Source organism: Budorcas taxicolor, chromosome 24 (assembly GCF_023091745.1).
Source record: "Budorcas taxicolor isolate Tak-1 chromosome 24, Takin1.1, whole genome shotgun sequence".
NCBI classification, from domain to species: domain Eukaryota; kingdom Metazoa; phylum Chordata; class Mammalia; order Artiodactyla; family Bovidae; genus Budorcas; species Budorcas taxicolor.
In genome coordinates, this window is record NC_068933.1 from 18,593,243 (window position 1) to 18,615,804 (window position 22,562).

The window sequence follows — 22,562 nt, forward strand, 5'->3', positions numbered from 1 at the left end:
CATATTCAAAAGCAGAGACATTACTTTGCCAACAAAGGGCCGTCTAGTCAACACTATGGTTTTTCCAGTAGTCATGTATGGATGTGAAAGCTGGACTGTGAAAAAAGCTGAGTGCCGAAGAATTGATGCTTTTGAACTGTGGTGTTGGAGAAGACTCTTGAGAGTCCCTTGGACTGCAAGGTGATCCAACCGGTCCATACTAAAGGAGATCAGTCCTGGGTGTTCTTTGGAAGGACTGATGCTAAAGCTGAAACTCCAATACTTTAGCCACCTGATGCGAAGAGTTAACTCATTGGAAAAGACTCTGATGCTGGGAGGGATTGGGGGCAGGAGGAGAAGGGGATGACAGAGGATGAGATGGCTGGATGGCATCACGGACTCCATGGATGTGAGTCTGAGTGAACTCTGGGAGTTGGTGATGGACAGGGAGGCCTGGTGTGCTGCGATTCATGGGGTCACAAAGAGTCGGACACGACTGAGCGACTGAACTGAACTGAACTGAACTGATGATCTTCTTGCTCACTGTTGAATCAGGAACTACTTTAATCATGTGATATGTTTCAAAAGTCAAACTTCCCTCATCAGAGAGAGGGATCCTGTCATCTACCACCAAAAAAAAAAGAAAAGGAAAAACTGGAATAAATGTTCCCACGTATCAAATTCTCATTTCTCAATCTCCAACAAAACCATTGATTTTTCTAACAAAGTAATACAAATGAGTAAAACTGCAATTTCAAACTTACATAAGAAAAAATATATATATGAAGATTTTAGTGACAGTATTCTGATTTTGCTGAAGCATTAAAAAAAAAATGCCAGTTGGAAGTCGAAAAGGTTCAATCAGAAAGTGGAACCAAGAGCTTAGGATTTCCTATTGAACTTATATGGCTAAGATGGTAAAGAATCTGCCCGCAATGGGGGAGACCTGGGTTCCCTTCCTGGGTCGAGAAGATCCCCTGAAGGGCATGACAACCCACTCCAGTATTCTTGCCTAGAAAATCCCACGGACAGAGGAGCCTCGCAGACTATAGTCCACCGGGTCGCAAAGAGTTGGACACAGCTGAGCAACTAACACTTAACACTTTATCCGACTAGGACAACAGTGTCCAAACACCGCACGCATGCCAAGTGAATACACCTGTAAAGCTGTTTTCTAGGTGCAGGCTAAAACAGACTGCCCGCTACCATCCTCCCAGGTCCACCTGGGCTGTGCCAACCTGCGTCCTCTCACTGTAGCAGGTGAAGGTACACAGGTGCTTCACTCCACGGAAGGAAGGTTTTCGGTCCTACCTGGGCATTCCACCTGCTGTCTCAGTGCGAGTAAACCGAAGCCTAAATTCTGTGGTTTGTCAGCTCGGAGGCGAAAGCCTAAATGTGTAAATTCACAGCCTGGAGCATCGGTGAGAGTTAACTGTGCCCCGCTCCTGGCCCCTGACGGCCGTCGGGTGACCCCACGGTCAGGACCAATAACCTCACTCACTTCGGGCCCTGCTCCCCTCAGAGGGCAAAGACCGGTCGCTGTCGCCGGCTACGCCGCGTTTTGAGACTCTCGTGACTCGTGCCCATCTCATGGACATTTGGTACCGAGCGGCCGAGCGCAGACCTCGCCCTGGGCCATACGGGAACAGTGTGCGGCTGCACCGGCGGGAAGAGAGGCGGTGGTCCCCACCCGCAGGCTCTGAGGAGGGGGCGGCCCTCTGTGAGGGACAGCGAGGGGAGGAAAGTTCCACAGCCGCACCCGCCCGGGCGGGGCTTAGCGCTGGAGCTTGGGCTGGGCGCAACCACTGCCCGCGGTGCGGGGGGTGCGACGAACACCACGGTCCTAACTCGAGCGCTCACCCTCCGTCCTGGGGGTTTGTTCTTCATCTCGGAAGACTCCCTCGTCCCGCCGCGTCACTGAAAAGCCAGGTCCTCTCCTTGCTGCCCTCACCCCGGTGCCTATCTCCCCCCGCCCACACCTCGAGTGGCGCGGTCCGCTGTCAGGTCACGTGGCAGCGGGGCGTGGCCTGTTCGGCGCTCAGGTGGTGCGTCGAGGGGCCTCCTCAGGAGTCTGCAGCGCGATGGTGGCTGGAAGGATGCTAGGCTGGAGTTGTCTAACCTTCATCTTGCTGAGCGGGATCGTCACCTGCTTGGTGGCGCAGCAGGTGCCGCCGGTGGGTGAGCTGGAGCCGAGGAGACGGAGAGGGGCGCGCCGGCGCGTCGGGGGAGGGGGGACGCACAGGTGCGGGGCAGGCGGGGCTTGATCGACCCCTGGCAGCATCTTTACAGGCATCCCTGTTTCTCTGAGCAGAGGCGTGGGTGCAGGTGAGGCTGGCGAGCCTCACCCCTGGTCGGTTCGGTACAAGCTGGAACAAAGAAACTTTAAGGGGAAATCGTCATCTCTACAGACTGGCGGTTGTGTTTGCACATCCTCACATTTGACTGAGTGCACTTTTTCCACGCGCCTACAGAACTACTGGAGGAAGAGTTCCAGCTGATCTGTGTACATAATTAAGTTACGAACTGCTTGAGGACTTCGGCTTTCTCTGCCTTGTGACGAGGTGCTGCAGGAGACGTAGTAACTGAGGATCTGAAGGGCCCTCGGAAAGGACGAGGCATCCCCGGTTAGGGCAATGGGAGTAGTCCAGGCCAACCCGAGACAAGTGACCACCAGACCTGTGGCTCTTTCCCCTTCAGGGAAGTAGCAGGAACACAGACTTGATAATTGCAAGAGCAAATGTGGGACCAGTTTCATTCTTAGCAAGGGAGGAAGTAGTCGCCGAGTGAGTCAGTGACTAGCCAGAGGTCACTCTGTTGTTTTCGGGTGCGTGACAACTCAAGCCTCTGGACACCCAGTCTGGTGCTTTTGCATAGTTCTATTCTCAAAACACCGTAAGACTGCATTTTTCTTTGTCGACAGATCAGATAAATAGGAACTTGGGTGCATGTGACTTAAGACTGACTAGAAAAGGCTGCTCTTGACGGCTTAAGTAGGATATTGATATTGCAAGCAAGGTGTGCATTCGCCTCCTTTATTCTTTTATTTCTCTACGGAGAAGTGCTTTAAGAATAAAATCATAGTGACGTAGTATTCAGCCACTCAAAAGTGACACAAGATAAAGCAAGTAAAAGCAGAAAACAAAAAGGTATGCACAGTGACTTAAGTAAGAAAAATACACAGTGGTCATGGGTTAGAAGGATATAAGGAAAAATAAAATTAGTCTGCTTTAATGTGGGTAGGGGATTAATTTGCTGTAAAATGGTGGGGATTATGAGAATTTTTAAAGAATTTTATACTTTGATACTGTCAATGCTTTCAGCCAAAGACCCCAGGAAACATGCCTATAGTTGAAAAACCTTGGTTTTATTATTCCACGGTGAATGAAAATGCTCACCATGGGCAACTCTGGGGTCTCTCAGAAAAAGGGCGTTAGGAGAAACCTGTTTTATAATTTGGATTTAGTGTTTTCAGGGTCAGGTCTAAGGAATCAGGGATTTGCTCTAGATCAGATGCTTTTAGAAAGTGAGGCAACACTATGATTGAATGAAGGACGTCATTTGTTTAGCAATAGAAGAGGGTCTTTCGTGTTTTGTGAGTTGCAAGGTACCCTTGTCTTTTTTGTCTGAGCTTAGACAGAATCACGAAGTGGGCTTGCTTTGTATGATTTTATCATGCCTCAGATTAACCTTCGCTGAGGTAGGTATTGTGAGGTCGATTATGTCTAACAGGAGAACAAAAATGGCCTGGCTTTTGAGTGTCAGATCAGCAAGTGCTAATACTGAGAGGTCTAGGTGTGAACCTCAGAACAGTTTCAAATGTCAGAGAATGCTTTTTATTTTCTTTCTCAGTACTTAAGCAAAATTTCTTTAAAAGGTATTTTTAGAACAAGAAAATAAGTAGCCCCTCCATGAATCTGGGCTTCCCAGGTGGCTCACTAGTAAAGAATTCATCTGCCAATGCAGGAGATGTGGGTTTGATCCCTGGGTCGGGAAGATCCCCTGGAGAAGGAAATGGCAACCCACTCCAGTATTCTTGCCTGGAAAATCCATGGACAGAGGAGCCTGGCGGGCTACAGTCCGTGGGGTGTTACGAAGAGTCACACATGTTTGAGCATGCACACATGTTCCATGAACTTAGTAATTTTTATCTCAAACCACTACCACCAAACAGGGGTTATCAAAGTCCAGTCCAGCCTCTGGTGTCAGTTTGGGAAACTGGTTTCACAAATCTTTAATGAAATGAGAAAAAATAGGCCATAAAATTATTAAATTAGAATGTTAGCTTGTATTCTGATTGCAGGTGTTCAGTTTTTGTTGTTAAAATGTTCTTTCTTTTATGTGTGTGAATTTTTTTTTTTAATATTTTCACTTTCGAGAAAAAATTGGGACTCCTCTGTGCTGGGCCCCTGTCAGTTTCTTAACTGATCTGGAAAATCTGGGAGCCACTGGCTGAGAGGATTTGGGGAACTTCACAAAAGTTCAGTGACTCGTCTTTTGACAGGAATAAGCAGGTTTTCATTTTGAATCACTCTATGATAAACTGTTGCCACAGAGTTACAAAACATATCTCAGAACTGCTTTTGATAAATATGATAGTGGGAACTAGAAGCCAAAACAGAAATCACTGGATTTGGAACATCTGTGGATTTTGTTCTGTTTTTTGAGGCTTTTCAGAGTATGGTGTATTTTAAGGTCTTCTTGAGTTATTCTTTGATTCTATTAAGAGATAACAGTAGAGGAAAACATAAGCAAAACACTGTATGACATAAATCACAGCGAGATCGTCTATGACCCACCTCCAAGAATAGTGGAAATAAAAACAAAAATAAAGAAGTGGGACCTAATTAAACTTGAAAGCTTTTGCACAGCAAAGGAAACTATAAACAAGGTGAAAAGGCAACCCTCAGAATGGAGAAAATAGTAGCAAGTGAAACAACTAAGGATTAACTTCCATAATATACAAGCAGCTTATGCATCTCAATAACAGAAAAACAAACAACCCAATCCAAAGGTGGGCAAAAGACCTAAATAGACATGTCTCCAAAGAAGACATACAGATGGCTAATAAACACATGAAAAGATGCTCAGCATCACTAATTAATTATGGTCCAACTCTCACATCCATACATGACTACTAGAAAAACCATTATTATAGAAATGCAAATCAAAATTCACTCATTATTAGAGAAATACAAATCAAAACTACAGTGAAATATCACTTCACAACAGTCAGAATTGCCATCATAAAAAGTTCTGCAAATGATTAATGCTGGAGAGGGTGTGGAGAAGAGGGAACTATCTTACACTGTTGGTGGGAATGGAAATTGATACAGCCACCATGGAAGACAGTATGGAGATTCCTTTAAAAACTAGAAATAAAACTACCATATGATGCAACAATCCCATGACCAGGCTTATAGCCTGAGAAAACCATAATAGAAAAAGACACATGTACCCCAGTGTTCATTGCAGCACTATTTACAATAGCTAGGACATGGAAGCAACCTAGATGTCCATTGACAGATGAATGGATAAAGAAGCTGCAGTGCATATATACAATGAAATACTACTCAGCCACAAAAAGAAACACACTTGAGTTAGTGCTAATGAGGTGGGTTAACCTAGAACCTATTATACAGAGTGAAGGAAGTCAGAGAAAAACAAATATCGTATGTTAATACATGTATAAGGAATCTGGAAAGACGGTACTATGAGCCTGTTTGCAGGGCAGCAGTGGAGATGCTGACTTAGAGAACAGACTTACTGACATGGCAGGTGTGAGTGGAAAGGAGAGGGTGGGACGAATGGAGAGAGTAGCATGGAAATATACACACTAACATACGTGAAACAGCCGGTGAGAATTTGCTGTATGACCCAGGGAACTCAAACCTGGGCTCTGTGACAACCCAGAGGGGTGGGACGGGGTGGGAGATGGGAGGGAGGCTCAAGAAGGAGGGGGCGTATGTATGCCTATGGCGGATCCTATGCCTATGTTGATATATGGCAGAAACCAGAATATTGCAATTATCCCTCAATTAAAAATAAAGAAAAAAAAGGAAGACAGTCGCAAAAAGTTAAAAAATAAGATGATGGAGACAAGCTATCCCATCTATGGGTATTTATCCAAAGAAAATTAAAGCACAAATTCAAAAAGATATCTGCATTCCCATGTTCATTGAAGCATTATTTACAATAGCCAAGATACAGGAACAACCTAAGTGCCCATTAATGGATGAATGGATAAAAATCTCTCTCTCTCTCTCACACACACACACACTTGTGCACACACACACACATGCAGTGGAATACTACTTAGCCATAAAAAGATGAAATCTTGCCACACATGATAATGTGTATAAATCTTGAAGGTATTATGCTGAATGAAATAAATCAGAGGACAGACACCATGTGATTAATTCACATATGGAATATAAAAACAAAATAAATGAACAAACCAAACAAAAGCATGTAGATGCAGAGAACAGAGTAGTGGTTACCAGAGGGGAAAAAGGGCAGAGGGAAGGAGAACTGGATAAAGGGGATCAACCCAATGGTGATGGATGGAAACAAAGTTTGGTGATATATGCAGAAGTAGGGGCTTCCCTGGTGGCTCAGTGGTAAAAAATCTGCCTGCCAGTGCCAGAGACGTGGGTTCGATCCCTGGGTCGGGAAGATCTAGAAAAGGAAATGGCAGCCCACTCCAGGATTCTTGCCTGGGAAATTCCATGGACAGAGGAGCCTGGTGGGCTACAGTCCACAAGGTCACAAAGAGAGAAGACTTAATGACTCAACAACAGCAAGATTCAGAAGTAGATGTATAATGTTATACACTGGTAACTTACATAATTTTATGGACCCATATTATCTCAATAAAAAATTTTATAACATGGTTTAAAAGATACTGGTGACAGAAATGGTGCAAGAAAAGTCTAGAGGGGGAGATGGAGATGAGATCATCAGTGCTTTGTAGACCTTACTAAAGATTTTGCAGTTTATCCTAAAAAGCACAGGAAGCTGTTGACTGGTTTTAAACAAGATGTGATAAATTTCTCACTTTCGAAAGATCAGTTTGGATTGGAAGGGCGTAAGTAAGGTAGCTATGAGGAGACTAAGGGAGAAAACTGAGTGACTTGCAGGAGGGTTGTGCCAGTGGAAAAAGAAAGAAGTGGATGGTTCCAGAGAAGATTCGGAGGTAGAATGAGCAGAAGGAAGAGTCAGATGGGGTGAGGGCCAGGCACCTTTCTGGTGCTCAGCTGGGTGAACGATGGCATCGTTAGGTGGGAACAGGGGAAGGGAAGAATGAAGATCATTTTCACCCTGGTTACGTCAAATTTCAGATGATACTGAACTTTCCAGCAGGCATTTGGGACTGGAGCTCAGGAGAGGGTGTTGGGAGTCATAGGCATATTATTTGAAACCCACTGAAGCAGGTGAACATTGAGTAGATAGGAGAGAAGAAAAGAAGAGGCTCAGGGACATGTATATGTCAGGCAGAGAAGAACAGGCAGGGTGAGAGCAGTGGCCAGAACTGAAGTGCAAGTGTTACGGGAGCTCGGGGAGAGAGCAGGACAGACCACCTGTGTTGAAGGCCAGGAGGATATCTAGCGTCCATTGTGCTTGGCGCTGAGAGGTCGTTGGTCACCTTGGCCGGAGCAGTGTTGAGAGCCGAAAATAGATTGCGGTAGCCTATGGAGGAATCAGAAGGAAAGGAATCAGACTGTGCCTGTGTGCTAAGTCACCTCAGTGGGTCCAACTCTGCGGCCCCATGGACTGTAGCCCGCCAGGCTCCTCTCCATGGGATTCCCCAGGCAGGGATACTGGAGTGTGGGTTGCCATGCCCTCCTCCAGGGGATCTTCCCGACCCAGGGATTGAACCCCTTGTCCCAAGTCTCCTGCGTTGGCAGATGGGTTCTCAGTAATAAATCTAAGCAGATTCCTAAAACTGTGTGAAAATTATCCACTCTGGCTCCGTAGTGAATTGCTGAATCGAGCTTGCTTTTATGCATCAGCTTCTGAAGTGAGTAACACATATTGTGAATGTTAGCCACTGAAGCAGCTCTTAGCATTGATTCACAGTCTCCCCCAATCACATAAACCCTCTCTGGTCCGGCCAGCTTTATTGTACTGCATTCACCTTTACCCCAGTACTTTAAAGGAAAACATACACAGATACCGTCTGTTTGCTTAGTCTACAGATACTACTCACCTGCTCTGTGCCAGATTGTGTTCCAGACGCTGGAGGTCTCTGCCCTTAGGAAGAGTTTGTTCCCATTCTGTCTAAATATCCACAGTTTAATAAGGTACCATCCCATCAAAGGTCAGAAAACAAGTGAAAATTTTTGCATGCTCATTTGAGTTTGTTATTTATGCAAGAAACAGGCCTTTTCTTGTTCAAGAATGTGTTGAATGTGTCTGCACTGTCATACATAGAGAACATCTTAAGACACAATTCTTATTTAGAAACTAGTTGTTGGTGAATTAAAGAATTGAATTGAAATTGCCTTGCTGGAATTGTTCAGCTTCTTTTCCTAAGGTAAGAACTCTGGTGTGCGCTATATAATTTCTTTCATTGCCTTTTTCTGATTATGTGAATAAGACAAGCACTTGAGGGCTTTCTGGATTCTTTAGTACAATCTTAGAAGCACTTGTTTCATTGAGGTTCTCATCTGGAAGGGCTGATATTTTAGGGAGCTGGACAAGGTGTCATTTCTTTTAGGCATGGGGCAATCGGGTTACTAATGGAAGAATTTTCAGTTTATATGTGATTTTCCTAAATATAGTTATGTAAGTAAGTAGCTCTATAGTTAGTTTTTTTTTTTTTTTAGTGAGTGGGGAGGACATTACAACTGAGGAATTTCAAAAAGTCTTAAGTTCTCATCAAATAACCAGAATACTAAGAGAATTTGCTGACCCAGGAAGTATTTACAAAACATTTTACAGACATTTTCACCACTTTCTTTGGCTTTAGGAAGCAAAAATGAGAGAGAGAGCACACAGAGAGAGACTGAGGTTTTAAATTAGTTGTGTTTTTTAACCCTTTGACAAAGTAACACAGTATACCACGCAGACTACCTAATAACACTCCCTATCATCTAGTTACATTCTTTACCTATCATTTGTTTAAGTTTTTGCCTACCTTATTAAAGTTATCTGTTATTAAAATCTTGTATAGTTAAATTTGGAGATAGTAAGAATCTGTAAATAACAAATGGGCTCACTGTAATTTTATTTCAAGTCTACACATAGATTTTGAAGCTGTCTTTCTTTGTAGAAGTTTCCCTTGACAGTGAGAATGTAACTGTCTTCATTCTACCCCAAATCTAATTTTTTTTTGTTTAAAATGACTGCTGTTCATGGGCATTATGCTTAGTGAAATAAGTCAGAGAGAGAAATACCATAGGTTATTGTTTATATGAAGAATCTAAAAAATAAATAGATGAATATAGCAAAACAAAAACAGGCTCACAGATACAGAGAGCAAACTAGTGTTTGCCAGTAGAGAGAAAGAAAGAGCTGGGCAAATTGGAGGTAGGAGATTAAGAGATACAAACTACTCTGTGTAAATTAAATAAGCTACAAGGACATAGTGTACAGTTCAAGGAATAAAGTGAATATTTTATAATAACTTTAAATGGAATATAATCAATAAAAATTTGAATCATTATGCTGTATACCTGAAACTAATATAATAATGTAAAATCAACTGTACTTCAATAAAAAAATAATTAAAAATATAAAAATGACCTTGGTGACAGCACTTGATGTCCACCTGAAATACCCTGATCTGGTGGCTGTTACCTTTAAAAATTACAATCACATTTACCCTTTACTCTTAACAGCCAAATTCCATGCAGATTTCATGTCTGTATATTTCAGTGTTTATTTATCGCTACCAGGGTTATCATGGTACAGTGGCTTATCAGCCTCCTGCATGTGTGATGACTGGGTTACTTACTCCCTTACCCCTGGAGTAGGTTGAACTCTTTCAGAATATTTGACAGAGAACCATTGCCTTCTCGTTTATTGGCTTTGGAACCCAGGTCATGCAGATATAATTACTAGGAAAGATGAGCCTCCTTACATTTCATTTACTCACTGAGTTGAAAAAGCCCTGAAGGAAATACAGATTGTTCCCTATGAGGTAATAAATTGAGGCTTTATTCTTATCTCTGTGGGAAGCTAGGAGAGTAAGCAGGGAAGCCTGGGCTGGGGTTGCCGCTGGGACTGTTAGTCCCTGACCGAGCTGGGTCTTACATCCAGCACATGACCCTAAAGTTCCTGAAAACTTGAAATGTAGTAAAAGGGCCATAAATTTTATTTCTGTGAATCAGATCACATTTTTTACTCTCCTGAAGGTCTGATATTTAGAAGAATCTTATGAGTAAGTTAGGATGAGCTAAGAGTTGCATTTCTAAAGTTAATACCTGCCCTTCTTTTTAAGTGATGTGTGTGGAAATTTTGTAGTTTGAGTTCTTAAGTAGAGTGCTGCTTCTCAGTGTCCATTTTCAAGGACACTTAACATTTCTCTAAACAAGGATTTAGAGTACCCTGCCCTCCATTGCAGTCGTCACTGTTTTAAAATAATTTTAGATAATGACAGTTAAAAATACTTAAAATCATGTCAGGGAATCAGTCTCTGAAAATCCTCCACATAATATAGCTGAAATTATGCAGGTTTTTAATTTGATATTTTAAAATGTGTATCAGAGTGTACATAGTTAAAGGAAATTGAATAATACAGAGAGCTTTATGATGAAAAGCTCTTTCCTTCTGCCCCATCCCTCTTCTCTGGAAGCAAACTCTTTTTGTTGTGTTGTTGTGTTTTCTGTTTTTTGGAGTGTAATTGATTTACAGTATTGTGTTTTTAGGTGTACAGCAAAGTGATTCAGTTATACATTTTTTTTTCAGGTTATTTTCCATTATAGGTTATTATAAGATATTGAATATAATTCTCTATATTATATAATAAATCCTTCTTGCTTATCTATTTTATATATAGCGGCTTGTGTCTGTTAATCCTGTACTCCTAACTTATCCTTCCCTACACCCCTCCCTTTTTCCTTTTGTAACTGTAATTTGTTTTCTATGTTGATGAGTCTGTTTCTGTTTTGTAAGTAGATTCATTTGTATTGTTTTTTTATATTCTACATATAAGTGATACCATGATATTCGTCTTTGTCTTTCTGACTTACTTCACGTAGTATGATTATTTCTGGGTCCATCAATGTTGCTGCAGATGGAAGTAAGTTCATTCTTTTTTATAGCTGAGTAATATTCCATATCTTACCTTCTTTACCCATTTTCCTGTTCATGGACACTTAGGTTGCTTCCACGTCTTGCCTGTTGTAAATGTGCTGCTGTCAACCTTAAGGTGCGTGTATCTTTTCAAATTAGAATTTCCATCTCAGAAGCAAACACTTCTGTGCTGTGCACAGGCTCTTTAGTTGTAGCTTGCAGGCTCAGTAGTTGTGGCCTGTGGGGTCTTAGTTCCCCAACCAGGGATGGAACCCATGTCCTCAGCATTGCAAGGTAGATTCTTAACCATTGGACCACCAAGGAAGCCCCAATATCCTTTACCTTTTGAAATACTCAGTGATGTGTCTCACTGAAGGCGCTTGTATTCAGTCATTATTTCAAATAATCAGTAGGCCTGCTCATTTTGGGGACTCATCTCCTTTCAGCTGTAGAAATGTTTCTTACATTATCTCTGTCATTACTTTCCCCTCTTTATTATCTCTGCTCTCTTTCTGGAAATCCGGTTAATCAGATGTTGGGCTCCATGCATTGATGCTCTAAATCTCTCTTTTTTTCTTTCCCTCCTGTGTTTTCTATATAATTTTTTCTCTCTATTCTGGGAGAAAGTTTCTCACCTTTATTTTCCTATCCTTTTTATTTCTGTAGTTACAATTTTATTGAAGTGTAGTTGATGTACAATATTATTTAAGTTATAGGTGTATAATATTGTGACTTACAATTTTTAAAGGTTATACTCCATTTATAGTTATTATAAAATATTATTTGCCTCATATTGTATAGTACATCATCGTGGCTTATTTTATGCCTAATAGTTTGTAACTCTTAATCTCCTACCCCTATATTGCCCTCCCGCCTTCTCTCCCCACTGGAAACCACTAGTTTATTCTCATGGCTGAGTAAGTATTCCATTCTATATATACACCAGGGAAAACCCTTGCAGGAGTTTTGACTGATGAAAAAAGTGGACAAAGGAGATCCCAGAGAGGTTCCTGGCTTGGAGTAGCATTTATTCTAGAGAATAAGAATAATGAAGATGAAAGGAGAGTTCAGTTGAGGGGCCAGTAACAGACGACAACCCCCATCCCAACCTCTGCATCCAGGCTTGCATATGGCACTGCAGCTGAGCAAAACACTAAACCCGCACAGTGTCTCTCCACCTTCTGTCTCTCTTTCACACATGCATGCCACCTTCCCTGGTGGCTCAGACTGTGAAGCATCAGCCTGCAATGGGGGAGACCCAGGTTTGATCCTTGGGTCTGGAAGATCCCCTGGAGAAGGGCTGGCAACCCACTCTAGTACTCATGTCTGGAGAATTCCATGGACAGAGGAGCCTGTAGAGCTACAGTCCATGGGATTGCAAAGAGTCAGATGTAACTGAGTCACTAACCCTTTCTTACCACCTTGGAGGGTTTGCCTTGACAGAAACTGAAGAAATCGTCTAGCAAGAGCAGCTTGTTTGGATGTCAGTACCCTGAGTGCTGGTCTGGCACCTGTTTTTGTAAGGTCTGCGAACTGGGGATAGTTTTTATGTCCTTCAGAAGCTAGGGGGAGGGTGAAAGTGCAAGTGTTAGTCATTCAGTCGTGTCTGACTCTTTGCAATCCCATGGACTGTAGTCCGCCAGGCTCCTCTGTCCATGGGATTCTCCAGGCAAGAATACTGGAGTGGGTAACCGTTCCCTTCTCCAGGGGATCTTCCTGACCCAGGGATTGAACCCAGGTCTCCTACATTGCCGGCAGGTTTTTTCACTATCTGAGCCACCAGGGAAGCTCTAAGGGGGAATGGATACGTGTATGTGTATGGATGAGCCCCTTTGCCGTCCACCTGAAACTATCACAATGTCGTTCATCGGCTATACTCCAATATAAAACAAGTTAAAAAACAGACTAAAATTTAAGAGGGTACAAATGGAAAAAATGTTGTGAGGGAATCAAAAGAAGATTAATATTTCATGACGTGTCAAAATTACATGAAGCTCTCACGTCAGGGTCCATATACCGAGCTGTATTGGCCCACAGGTGCTCTTGTTTGCGTTTTGGCTGTGGCTGCTTCAGCACAGGAGCAGCTGGCTTGTTCCTGAAGAGGCTGAGTGTGCTGGGCTTCTGGCTTTCAGTGCTCTTCCCTGTGTTTCGAATGGCGCTTATGCAGTTACAACTCAGCTGCATTTAAGTGTCACATGAATTGACGCATCACGTTATTTTAATCCTTAAGAAAACTACGAGGCTAAGCCTATCACATCATAACAAAGAAAATGGACTTCAGATGTGCTCTTGAGGCCAAGCAGAGTAGGGATTTTCCTGATAATTAGCTGGCAGAGCATTGTGTTTATTACACAGTGATGCTAGAGTTGTATCCAAAGAATACAGTGTATGTTGACATTGCAAGACCATGCAGACATCACAGTGCTCCCAGTTCCTAGGGGAAAAAGTGATCAGAAAACAGAGTATCTCATCACCATAGAATTTATTGACAAATTTTAAAAAGTAAAATGAGGCTACACCCAAAGTAGATCTTCAGGTAACTTATTTATAAGCAAAACAGGGAAAGCTGTTTACTAAAGGTGAGTTGATGAAATCACATTTGATGGCAGAAGTACAAGAAATGTGTCCTGAGAAAATTTGTTTCACACTCTTTTAGCCTTCAGCCGAAGACTGCCACTGCCTGGGGCTTCAACAGCAGCGTCAAGATCAACTAGCTGCTACTGCTAAGTCGCTTCAGTCGTGTCCGACTCTGTGCGACCCCAGAGACAGCAGCCCACAGGCTCCCCCGTCCCTGGGATTCTCCAGGCAAGAACACTGGAGTGGGTTGCCATTTCCTTCTCCGATGCATGAAAGTGAAAAGTGAAAGTAAAGTCGCTCAGTTGTGTCCAAATGTTCACGACCCCATGGACTGCAGCCTACCAGGCTCCCCCATCCATGGGATTTCCCAGGCAAGAGTACTGGAGTGGGGTGCCATTGCCTTCTCCAAGATCAACTAGAGAACAACACAAATGATTCCCAGTTATCTTCTTGACTCTTGACACTGATCACTTATCAGTATTTATTAGAGCATCCAATGCCAAGTTTGAGACTAAAGAATTAGTCTTTATGAATAGTCTGCATAAAGCAACAGCAGGCCAAGGGTGTTTTCAGAGAACTTGAGGATTTAGTAGTTCCTAAAACCTGATGTGGAATCTGCTGTGATATGTAACAATTGATAGTGGTTGAGCAGAAAAAAAGCTTAGTTGGACAAATGTACAAAATTTCTGAAAATGCCAAATGTTTAAAGCTTGTGGTTATTAATTTTATTGTTGATTGGCAGGTACTTTGTGGAACATACTTAAATCTATCATGTTGCTGTTATTCAATCATGAACTTCTTTTGCTGTCACAGACTTTTCACTTGTGTGAATTTTATAATAGATGCTGTGTATCCTGACTGTCCCTGCCCCGATGGCAGCAGTGCAGTTTTACTACAACTTCTGAACTCAGGACTGAGACTGAAATTTTTCTGAATAAGAACCACCCTCAGTCAGTCTTATTGAACACTGATTGGCTTTGAAAATTAGCTTGTGCTAGTTTGATTCTGAACTGTCAAATCGATACTATTTAATATCTACTATTTTATATTTCAATCATGTGAAATGGAACTTAAGTTCTAATGATAGCCTTTGAAAATTTAAGTTTACACTTAATGCTGTTTTTTCATGAGTTCAACCAAAAATGATAAACAAAACGGTACTTATATGAGAAACGTGCTGTGGTATTTTGACAATTAATGTTTGAATATCGGGTAACGTCAGACTACCTTATACACTTCCCGGGCGATCAAAAGTTAAAACAAGATGTAAGATCTCCATTCCCAGACAAATTTGCTGCAGATATATTTTCTGAGGTCAAACTACAGTGCTAGTAGTTTCCTTTCCTACTTCACCTTCCTTTTACTGTGAATTTATGCTTCTTTAAAACCATTTTTTTTTTCTTGCAATATTGGGTCTCCAGCAAAAAGAAGATGAATGCATCTTGGCATTTTGAGACTAGCAATAAAAGAATGATAAATCAGTGTAGATTTTTAAAAATCATTTTATACTGAGAACCGTTTCTGTTTTGCTGCTAAGACTAAACCATATTCCCTAAAAACAGTCTTGTTCCTTCATTGCCTCAGTGGTGGCCTCCGTGGGGGCTCTGCACAAGCCCCAAGAACACAGTCTGGTCATGAAGAGACGCACAGAGAATTACAGTGCACATCAGAAGGGTAGCAGGGGAGATGTGTACGTGTGCTGTGGGAGTAGAGAGGAGAGGGTGGCTGTTCTCCCAGGGCAAGTAGATGAAGACATCACCAAAAAGACATCTGAGCTGGATCTTAGAAGTTGGAGCCAAAAGCGTACAAGGTGGAGAGCGGGCCTCATAGGCAGAAGGCAAGGCGGGTGCTTGCACAGGCATGAACGGTGAGAGAGCACAGTGTGTGGTTACATGTGGCTGTACATGGAGGCTGGGGTGATGAAGGGCCAGAGTATGAAGGGGCCCGGCCCTGTGCCCTGAAAGTCTGGTTTAGGATGCAGATTTCTTGCAGTAGAGTTACCTCATAAGTATATCAGATCCTGGCAAGTGATAAATCAACCTAGTTGTCATAAACGTTTTTCTACAGTTTCTTCTTCCTTTGGCTGTACCACGGGGCATTTGGGATCTCAGTTCCCCCACCAGGGATTGAACCTGGGCCAAAGCACTGAAAGCCCAAAATCCTAACCACTAGGCCGCCAGGGAACTCCCTCCATCTACATTTTCTTTAAATTTTTTAAAAACTGAAGTATGGTTGATTTACAATGCTGTGTTAGTTTCAGATGTAGCAGAGTGACTCAGCTCTACATCCATTTATGTGGGATCTTAGTTCCCCGACTGGGGACTGAACCCACACCCCTGGCATTGGAAGCACAGAGTCTTAAATACTGGACCACCAAGGAAGTCTGAATCTATTTTCTTGTATTTCCTCTTAACTCAATGTATTTGCAGTCGAAAAGCCAAATTAGTAAATTGAAGAGACTGAAAATGCACTTAAGTTTGAGATTTTGAAGTTTTCATGGGAGAAAAAGACTTTTAAGAGGCATTGAAATGGTCTAAAATGACAAATCATACTTGATTTTGTCTTCACCAGCTGTCTTTGCAGATTGCCTACTCTGTTTTTCTGAAACTTTTGTCTTTGTTTTTTTAGTGGACTGAAGACTGCAGAAAATCAACTTATCCTCCTTCAGGGCCCACGTGAGTAAACGTCAGACGAGCAGGATTCACTCTGACCTTCCTGGAGATTTCTCTCCATGTTAAGTATGATCTCATAGAAGTAACGACATTGAATAAAACCTTAAGTCATGTCTTCTATCCTGAGATGATTTTGTTTCCCTCAGGTTTGTGTGGTATGCATTTGGCTAAGACTTCGAACAAATGTGAAAATACCCCATGATAAAATGTCCCATTTTGAGCCCATCAAAATCAGGGGGAGAAAAAAAGGATTAGCATTCTCCACTAAATTCTTGTATCTACCCCTAAGTATTTTTCTCATGCTGACAGATGCAGAGGTCATCTGTGATTTTCTGTGATGCCCGAGTATAAACCACCCCATCATGCTGAAACAAAAGAGTGCAGGATCTCACGTGATTCAAAAAAATAAACCCTGCCCATGATAATCAAAACTATTGAGGCCAAAAAAGGATTGGAAAACATAGGAAGGGCCAATATCATGTTTTAGTGTGTTGAACATTAATGTTTTTAGTTTAGGGTTTTGGCCTTTTCAAATCCTATGTGGCTAAATAGGGAAAGGTCTAAGAATGGCTCACCACCCCAGAGGGTACAGAATGTGAAAAAGAAGGAAGAGGTGTCAGGAATGGTCACCATTTTCTCCCTGCTATCCCCTTACACTGAAAGTAGCCTGCTGCAGAGAAAGGAAGACAGAATACATACAGCTTTAACCAAAGAATTATTCTCATTCGTGACTACAGAGGTATAAATAGGACCCCAATACTGTGACTTGTCAGAACTAACACATCCCCTCTTAACCCACCCCCACTGTAGAAATCAGTCTGGATTTATGTCTGTATATTTAAGAGCCTGGTAACATTGTAGCACCCACCAGAGTGCACTTTTTTCTTCTCTGGAACACGGAAGTAATGGAGCGAATGCTGGCTATTTTTAGGCAGCTTTAAGCTTATCAGTCACTGAATGGCACACCCTTAAGAGGCTCTTTCAGTTCAGTAGCAAGTGCCAGAAGATCATGTTTCTGTGGCGACAGAGAATAGTTGCAGAGTTCATCCATCAGGATTTCAGCCCTGGCCCCACTGATCAGTAGTGGATGTTGCTACTATCCTCACAGTGGAAATGGCTATGTGTAAATTGAAGAGTAGGACTTCCGGCATTGGATATGACTGATCAGTGACATGGCTTGGACTTACTAAGAAGAATGAGGAGAGAGAATGTGGGGGCTTCCCCGGTGGTCCAGTGGTAAGACTCTGTGCTTTCATGCCAGGGATCTGGGTTTGATCCCTTGTTGGGGAATTAAGATCCCATATGCCGCACAGCATAGCAAAAAAAACAAAAACAAAAACGGAGAAGAGAGGATGTGTAGTAGGAAGCCTGGAAAATCCCATGGACGGAGGGGCCTGGTAGGCTGTAGTCCATGGGGTCGCTAAGAGTTGGACACAACTAAGCGACTTCACTTTCACTTTTCACTTTTACGCATTGGAAAAGGAAATGGCAACCCACTCCAGTGTTCTTGCCTGGAGAATCCCAGGAACAGGGGAGCCTGGTGGGCTGCCGTCTGTGGGGTCACACAGAGTCGGACACGACTGAAGCGACTTAGCAGCAGCATAGCAGGAAGAGTAGCATGGCTGAGTCAGTAGTGAAGGTTCTTGAAGTCAGTGTTGGGAAGCTCATATACTATATTGCCATTCTAGGGGCTTAAAAGTGACCTTACTGAAGCCAGCTCTAGAGTCAATGATTTGACAACAGTGTTCAGACTGTCTAAGAGGGAATTCTGAGATTGGGAAACCAATTGGAGAAGTGCCCAGAGCCTAGACAAAATCTTCGTAGAGATTTAGGATGGGAAAAAAAGGCATTTATTTTCTAGCAGTGATACTCAGGTTACATACAACTACTGAGCCAAAATTGATTATTTTATCTATCACCATTATGCGTTAACCTTCCTATAATGCTGTAATTCCATTTTAGGATTTCTAAAATGGCATTGTATAAATGACCCAGGACAGAGGCGCTGAGTGGAAAATGAGCTTTTTTGCAAATTTTGGTTTGAGTACCAATTTCTCTGTTACTAAGAATATGTCTCTAATATACCTATAATGATGTAACTATCTAACCATCATCAAGAAACTGCTTTTAAACATTTCAAGATGATACACCTCTCATTGCAGTTACAGGGGTCCAGTTCCATGGTACACCATAAATCTCGATTTACCACCGTACAAAAGATGGCATGAATTGATGGTGGTCAAAGCACCAGCGGTAGGGTGTGATTCTTAAGTCTTTTATCTCTGACTTGATTGAATATAATCGCATTTAAAAGAACACATCATGATACTATGTACCACGTATTTTAAGAATCTGCTTTCCATGGTTCTCTGCCATTTATAATAAATGATAGAGAAAAGAGGATGTCATTTCTCTGTAGCCTCTTGATTTTTACTAGCTTCTGCCTTTATCTCATATCATATATTATCATCTAAAGTAAACTGTGTGTCATGTTAAAGATATATCTTGTTTACATATGTTTTTAAATAGTACTCTTTTATTTAGCTACATATAGATAAGTCAAAAATCTATATTTTTTTGTTATACCAAAATTAATCTTTTTAACAGTTAAAAAGCAGTTATTAATATATATTATATTTTATTATATATATATTCATTGCACACATAGTCGAAATAAAACCTTCTATAATTCATTGTGTGATTCTTGATTAAAATACAGATTATAGGCTTTCGGAACATTTTTATTGGGGTATGGTATACATACAGTAAAGTGCACAGGTCTTAGGTATACAGATCAGTGTGACATAATGACAGTTATGATTACTGTGATTTACAAAACAGGGCTAATCATTTAGTAAACATGGATGTACATTAATTACAACCCTTTTCTGAAATGGTCTTCAAATACTTTTCTATATCAAGATTAATGTTAAATGTCAACACTTCCTTATGTCTCTAATCAATTTTTAAATTTATTTTTCAGCTGAAAGTTATAATAAATTCCGTGAAGAATATAACAAATGCATTTGTGCCAAGTGGAAGAATTATACAGTTAGTGGATCAAAAGTTGGTAAGAAATATTGTTTTCTACAATAAATGTTAAAGACACGGCCAAATATACACACGTTTCAGCAAAGGCTCTATACTTATTTAAAGGCATAATTTGACAGCCTCTTCTAAGGAACTTGGACAACTTTGCTTTTATTTCAGACTACTGTTAAAACCTCAGAGGGACTTAAAATTCTGGCCCTTGGTAATATTACAAGACATAAAATAGCATGGTAAATTTGGGCAGTTAGTTGCTCTTTAATATATTTATAAAAGACATGGTTTGTGGATGAATATGCCATGGGGCAACTAAGCCTGCAGGCTGCAACTGCTCCAGCTGCCGCTCCAGCTCCTGCTCCATCTGCTACTCGAGCCCTCGCACCTAGAGTCCATGCTGCACAACAAGAGAAGCCACTGCAAGGAGAAACCCTCGCACCGCACCTAGAGACTAGCCCTGCTTGCCACTAGAGAAAAGCCCGAGTGCAGCAAGGAAGACCCAGCAAAGCCAAAAATAAATTAATCAATTTTTAAAAACACAGGGGTTTTAACCCCTTAGGCAAAAAAAAATAAGCTTTGATCACCTATTGTGGCAACAGTGGCTAGTACAGAGTATATGTAAAAGAAGCAAATCTCAAAGCCACAGTTCAGGTTGAATGATTGTTAATGTGTTTGTTTTTCAGCCTGGTCTGCTTGGCAACTTCCCTGGCCCCTTCGAGGAGGAAATGAAGGGGATTGCAGCTGTTACTGAAGTCCCTTTAGGTAAAGTTCACTGCAGTTTTACGAAATTTAATAAAGTACCCCCAATTTTTTATTGGAGTATGGTAATGCATACAGTGAAGTACATAGATCTTAGGAATACAGATCAATAGAATTTTTAAAATCTAGAAGTGTGTGTGTCTCAGTCATGTCCAACTGTAGCTTGCCAGGCTCCTCTGTCCCTGGCATTTTCCAGGTAAGAATACTGGAATGGGTTGCCACTTCCTATTCCAGGGGAGCTTCCTAATCCAGAGATCAAACCCATATCTCCTGCATTGGCAGGTAGGTTCTTTACCACTGCACCACCTGGGACTCCCCATGCATATATGCATTTAATCACAACTCAGAACAAGATAATACAGCAATCCAGCCTGCTCCATTCTGCACGATTCTGAACCTCTTGGTAACCACTATTTAGACTTCACCTTAGGTTAGTTTTGCCTCTTAAACGTTGTACAAATAGAGCCAAACGATATGAACTGTTGTCTGGTTTTTTGCACATACCGTTATAGGTAGTAGGCTATTGTATGACTAGGATATTTGTCATTTCCACATTTGAGTTATGAACATTCTTGTTCATGTTTTTTGATGGGCGTGTACACTCATTTCTCTGGGATATGACCTGGGTTATAGGTTAGCTGAGTATTTAGTCTCGGAGTTTCTGCCAACCAGTTTTTCAGAGTGATTGTAACCATTGACAGCATAGTATTGATAAAGCCTTTTTTCCACTTGCTGATTCTCCATGTGATAGTGTCACTCTCTTTTATTTGGGCATTTTGTTGAGTGTGTTATATTCACTCTTATGGTTTAATTGGGGCTTCCCTGATAGCTCAGTTGGTAAAGAAAGTGAAAGTCGCTCAGTCGTTTCCGACTCTTTGAGACCCCCATGAAATTCTCTAGGCGGGAATACTGGAGTGGGTAGCCTTTCCCTTCTCCAGGGGATCTTCCCAACCCAGGGATCAAACCCAGGTCTCCTACATTGCAGGTAGATTCTTTACCAGCTGAGCCATAGTTTCAGTTGGTAAAGAATCTGCCTGCAATGCATGAGACCTGGGTTTGATCCCTGGGTTGGGAAGATCCCCTGGAGAAGGGATAAGCTACCCACTCCAGTATTCTTGCCTGGAGAATTCCATAGACAGAGGAGTTTGGCGGGCTCTAGTCCATTGGGTCACAAAGAGTCAGACATGACTGAGCGACTAACATAAGTGATCTTTGCCTACCCCCAAAACATAATTCTCATGTGTTTTCTTCTCTGTGACTTTTGTTTACTTTTTACATACAGGCCCATGGTGTATCTCGAATTAACTTGCATATGGTATGGGTTAGGGATCAAAGTTCAAGTTCTTTCCAGTTGACAATACTGTTTACTAAAAAGGCTGTCTTTTCCTCAGTGAAAAGTGCCTTTGACAGAGGGAGAGACCCCTACCCCACCAGCCATGCAGGCTCAGATTATCTGCAGACACTTAACATTTGCCCAAGCAAAACCTCAATGATGACGATAGTTACACTTTTTCTTAGAAAAGAATTTTCCTGACAATGTCACGGTTCTGCATATTGACCAGAAATTTTCCTTTTTTTTTCTCATAGGAGAGATTATTTTATTCAATATTTTCTATGAACTTTTTACCGTTTGTACTTCAATAATAACAGAAGACAAAGAAGGTAAATGAATGTGCGCTGGGGCAGGGTGGGTGGTGCAAAGCACAAAATAGAAGACAAATCTTGAAATAAATGAAATCAGAACTTGTAAAATACAGACTTGCTATGCATATATGTGAATGTTGCATAGGGTATTACAGACCTTGATTAAGTTTTGGAAAGTGAATTGAAAACTGTTCTTATTTTAAAATCACTGTGATGGCTATTAAAGTTAAATTTTGGCATGCAGACCTCTCGCACAAATTGTTTCAGGTCTGAAAACATTCTTACTTTCCCTCATAGGCTACTTATACCCGTATTTGTGATTGGATCTAAGTGCTCATAGGGGCAGAACAGAGTTTCTCCCATCATTTTCCAGCCAAGGAACCCTGTGTAGACCAGCTTCACTTTTCCACATTTTTCCTGACAAGTCCTTAGATTACAAGGCCCAGGGTGATGTACCCCGATTCACTGTTATTTTTTGACCTATACTCTGGGTATATCTGTAGGTGACAATCCCTGAAGGGAAGTATGTTGGTAAGTCACATTAGGTGAGACTGAGATAGCTTCGTCTGAGGAGGACAGTGTCACGGTGAACCAGAAAACATGGCCACTGATCTTTTCCCCATCTTCTAATCTTACCTGGAGCCCTGGGCT

The 22,562-nt window shown here is 41.8% G+C and overlaps 1 protein-coding gene across 2 annotated transcripts in view; it reads left to right on the forward strand.

Moving 5' to 3' along the window:
- Nucleotides 1-2,029: 2,029 nt before the first annotated feature.
- ASAH1 (N-acylsphingosine amidohydrolase 1) overlaps nt 2,030-22,562 on the forward strand; it is a 28,726-nt gene continuing 8,193 nt past the window's right edge. For both annotated transcript variants that reach the window (XM_052661446.1, XM_052661447.1), the window contains exons 1-6: nt 2,030-2,153; nt 16,420-16,466; nt 18,626-18,716; nt 19,447-19,533; nt 20,192-20,270; nt 21,855-21,929. In XM_052661446.1, coding sequence (XP_052517406.1) covers nt 2,061-2,153; nt 16,420-16,466; nt 18,626-18,716; nt 19,447-19,533; nt 20,192-20,270; nt 21,855-21,929 — 472 coding nt within the window. In that variant the 5' untranslated portion in view covers nt 2,030-2,060. The remainder of the gene's footprint in view (nt 2,154-16,419; nt 16,467-18,625; nt 18,717-19,446; nt 19,534-20,191; nt 20,271-21,854; nt 21,930-22,562) is intronic.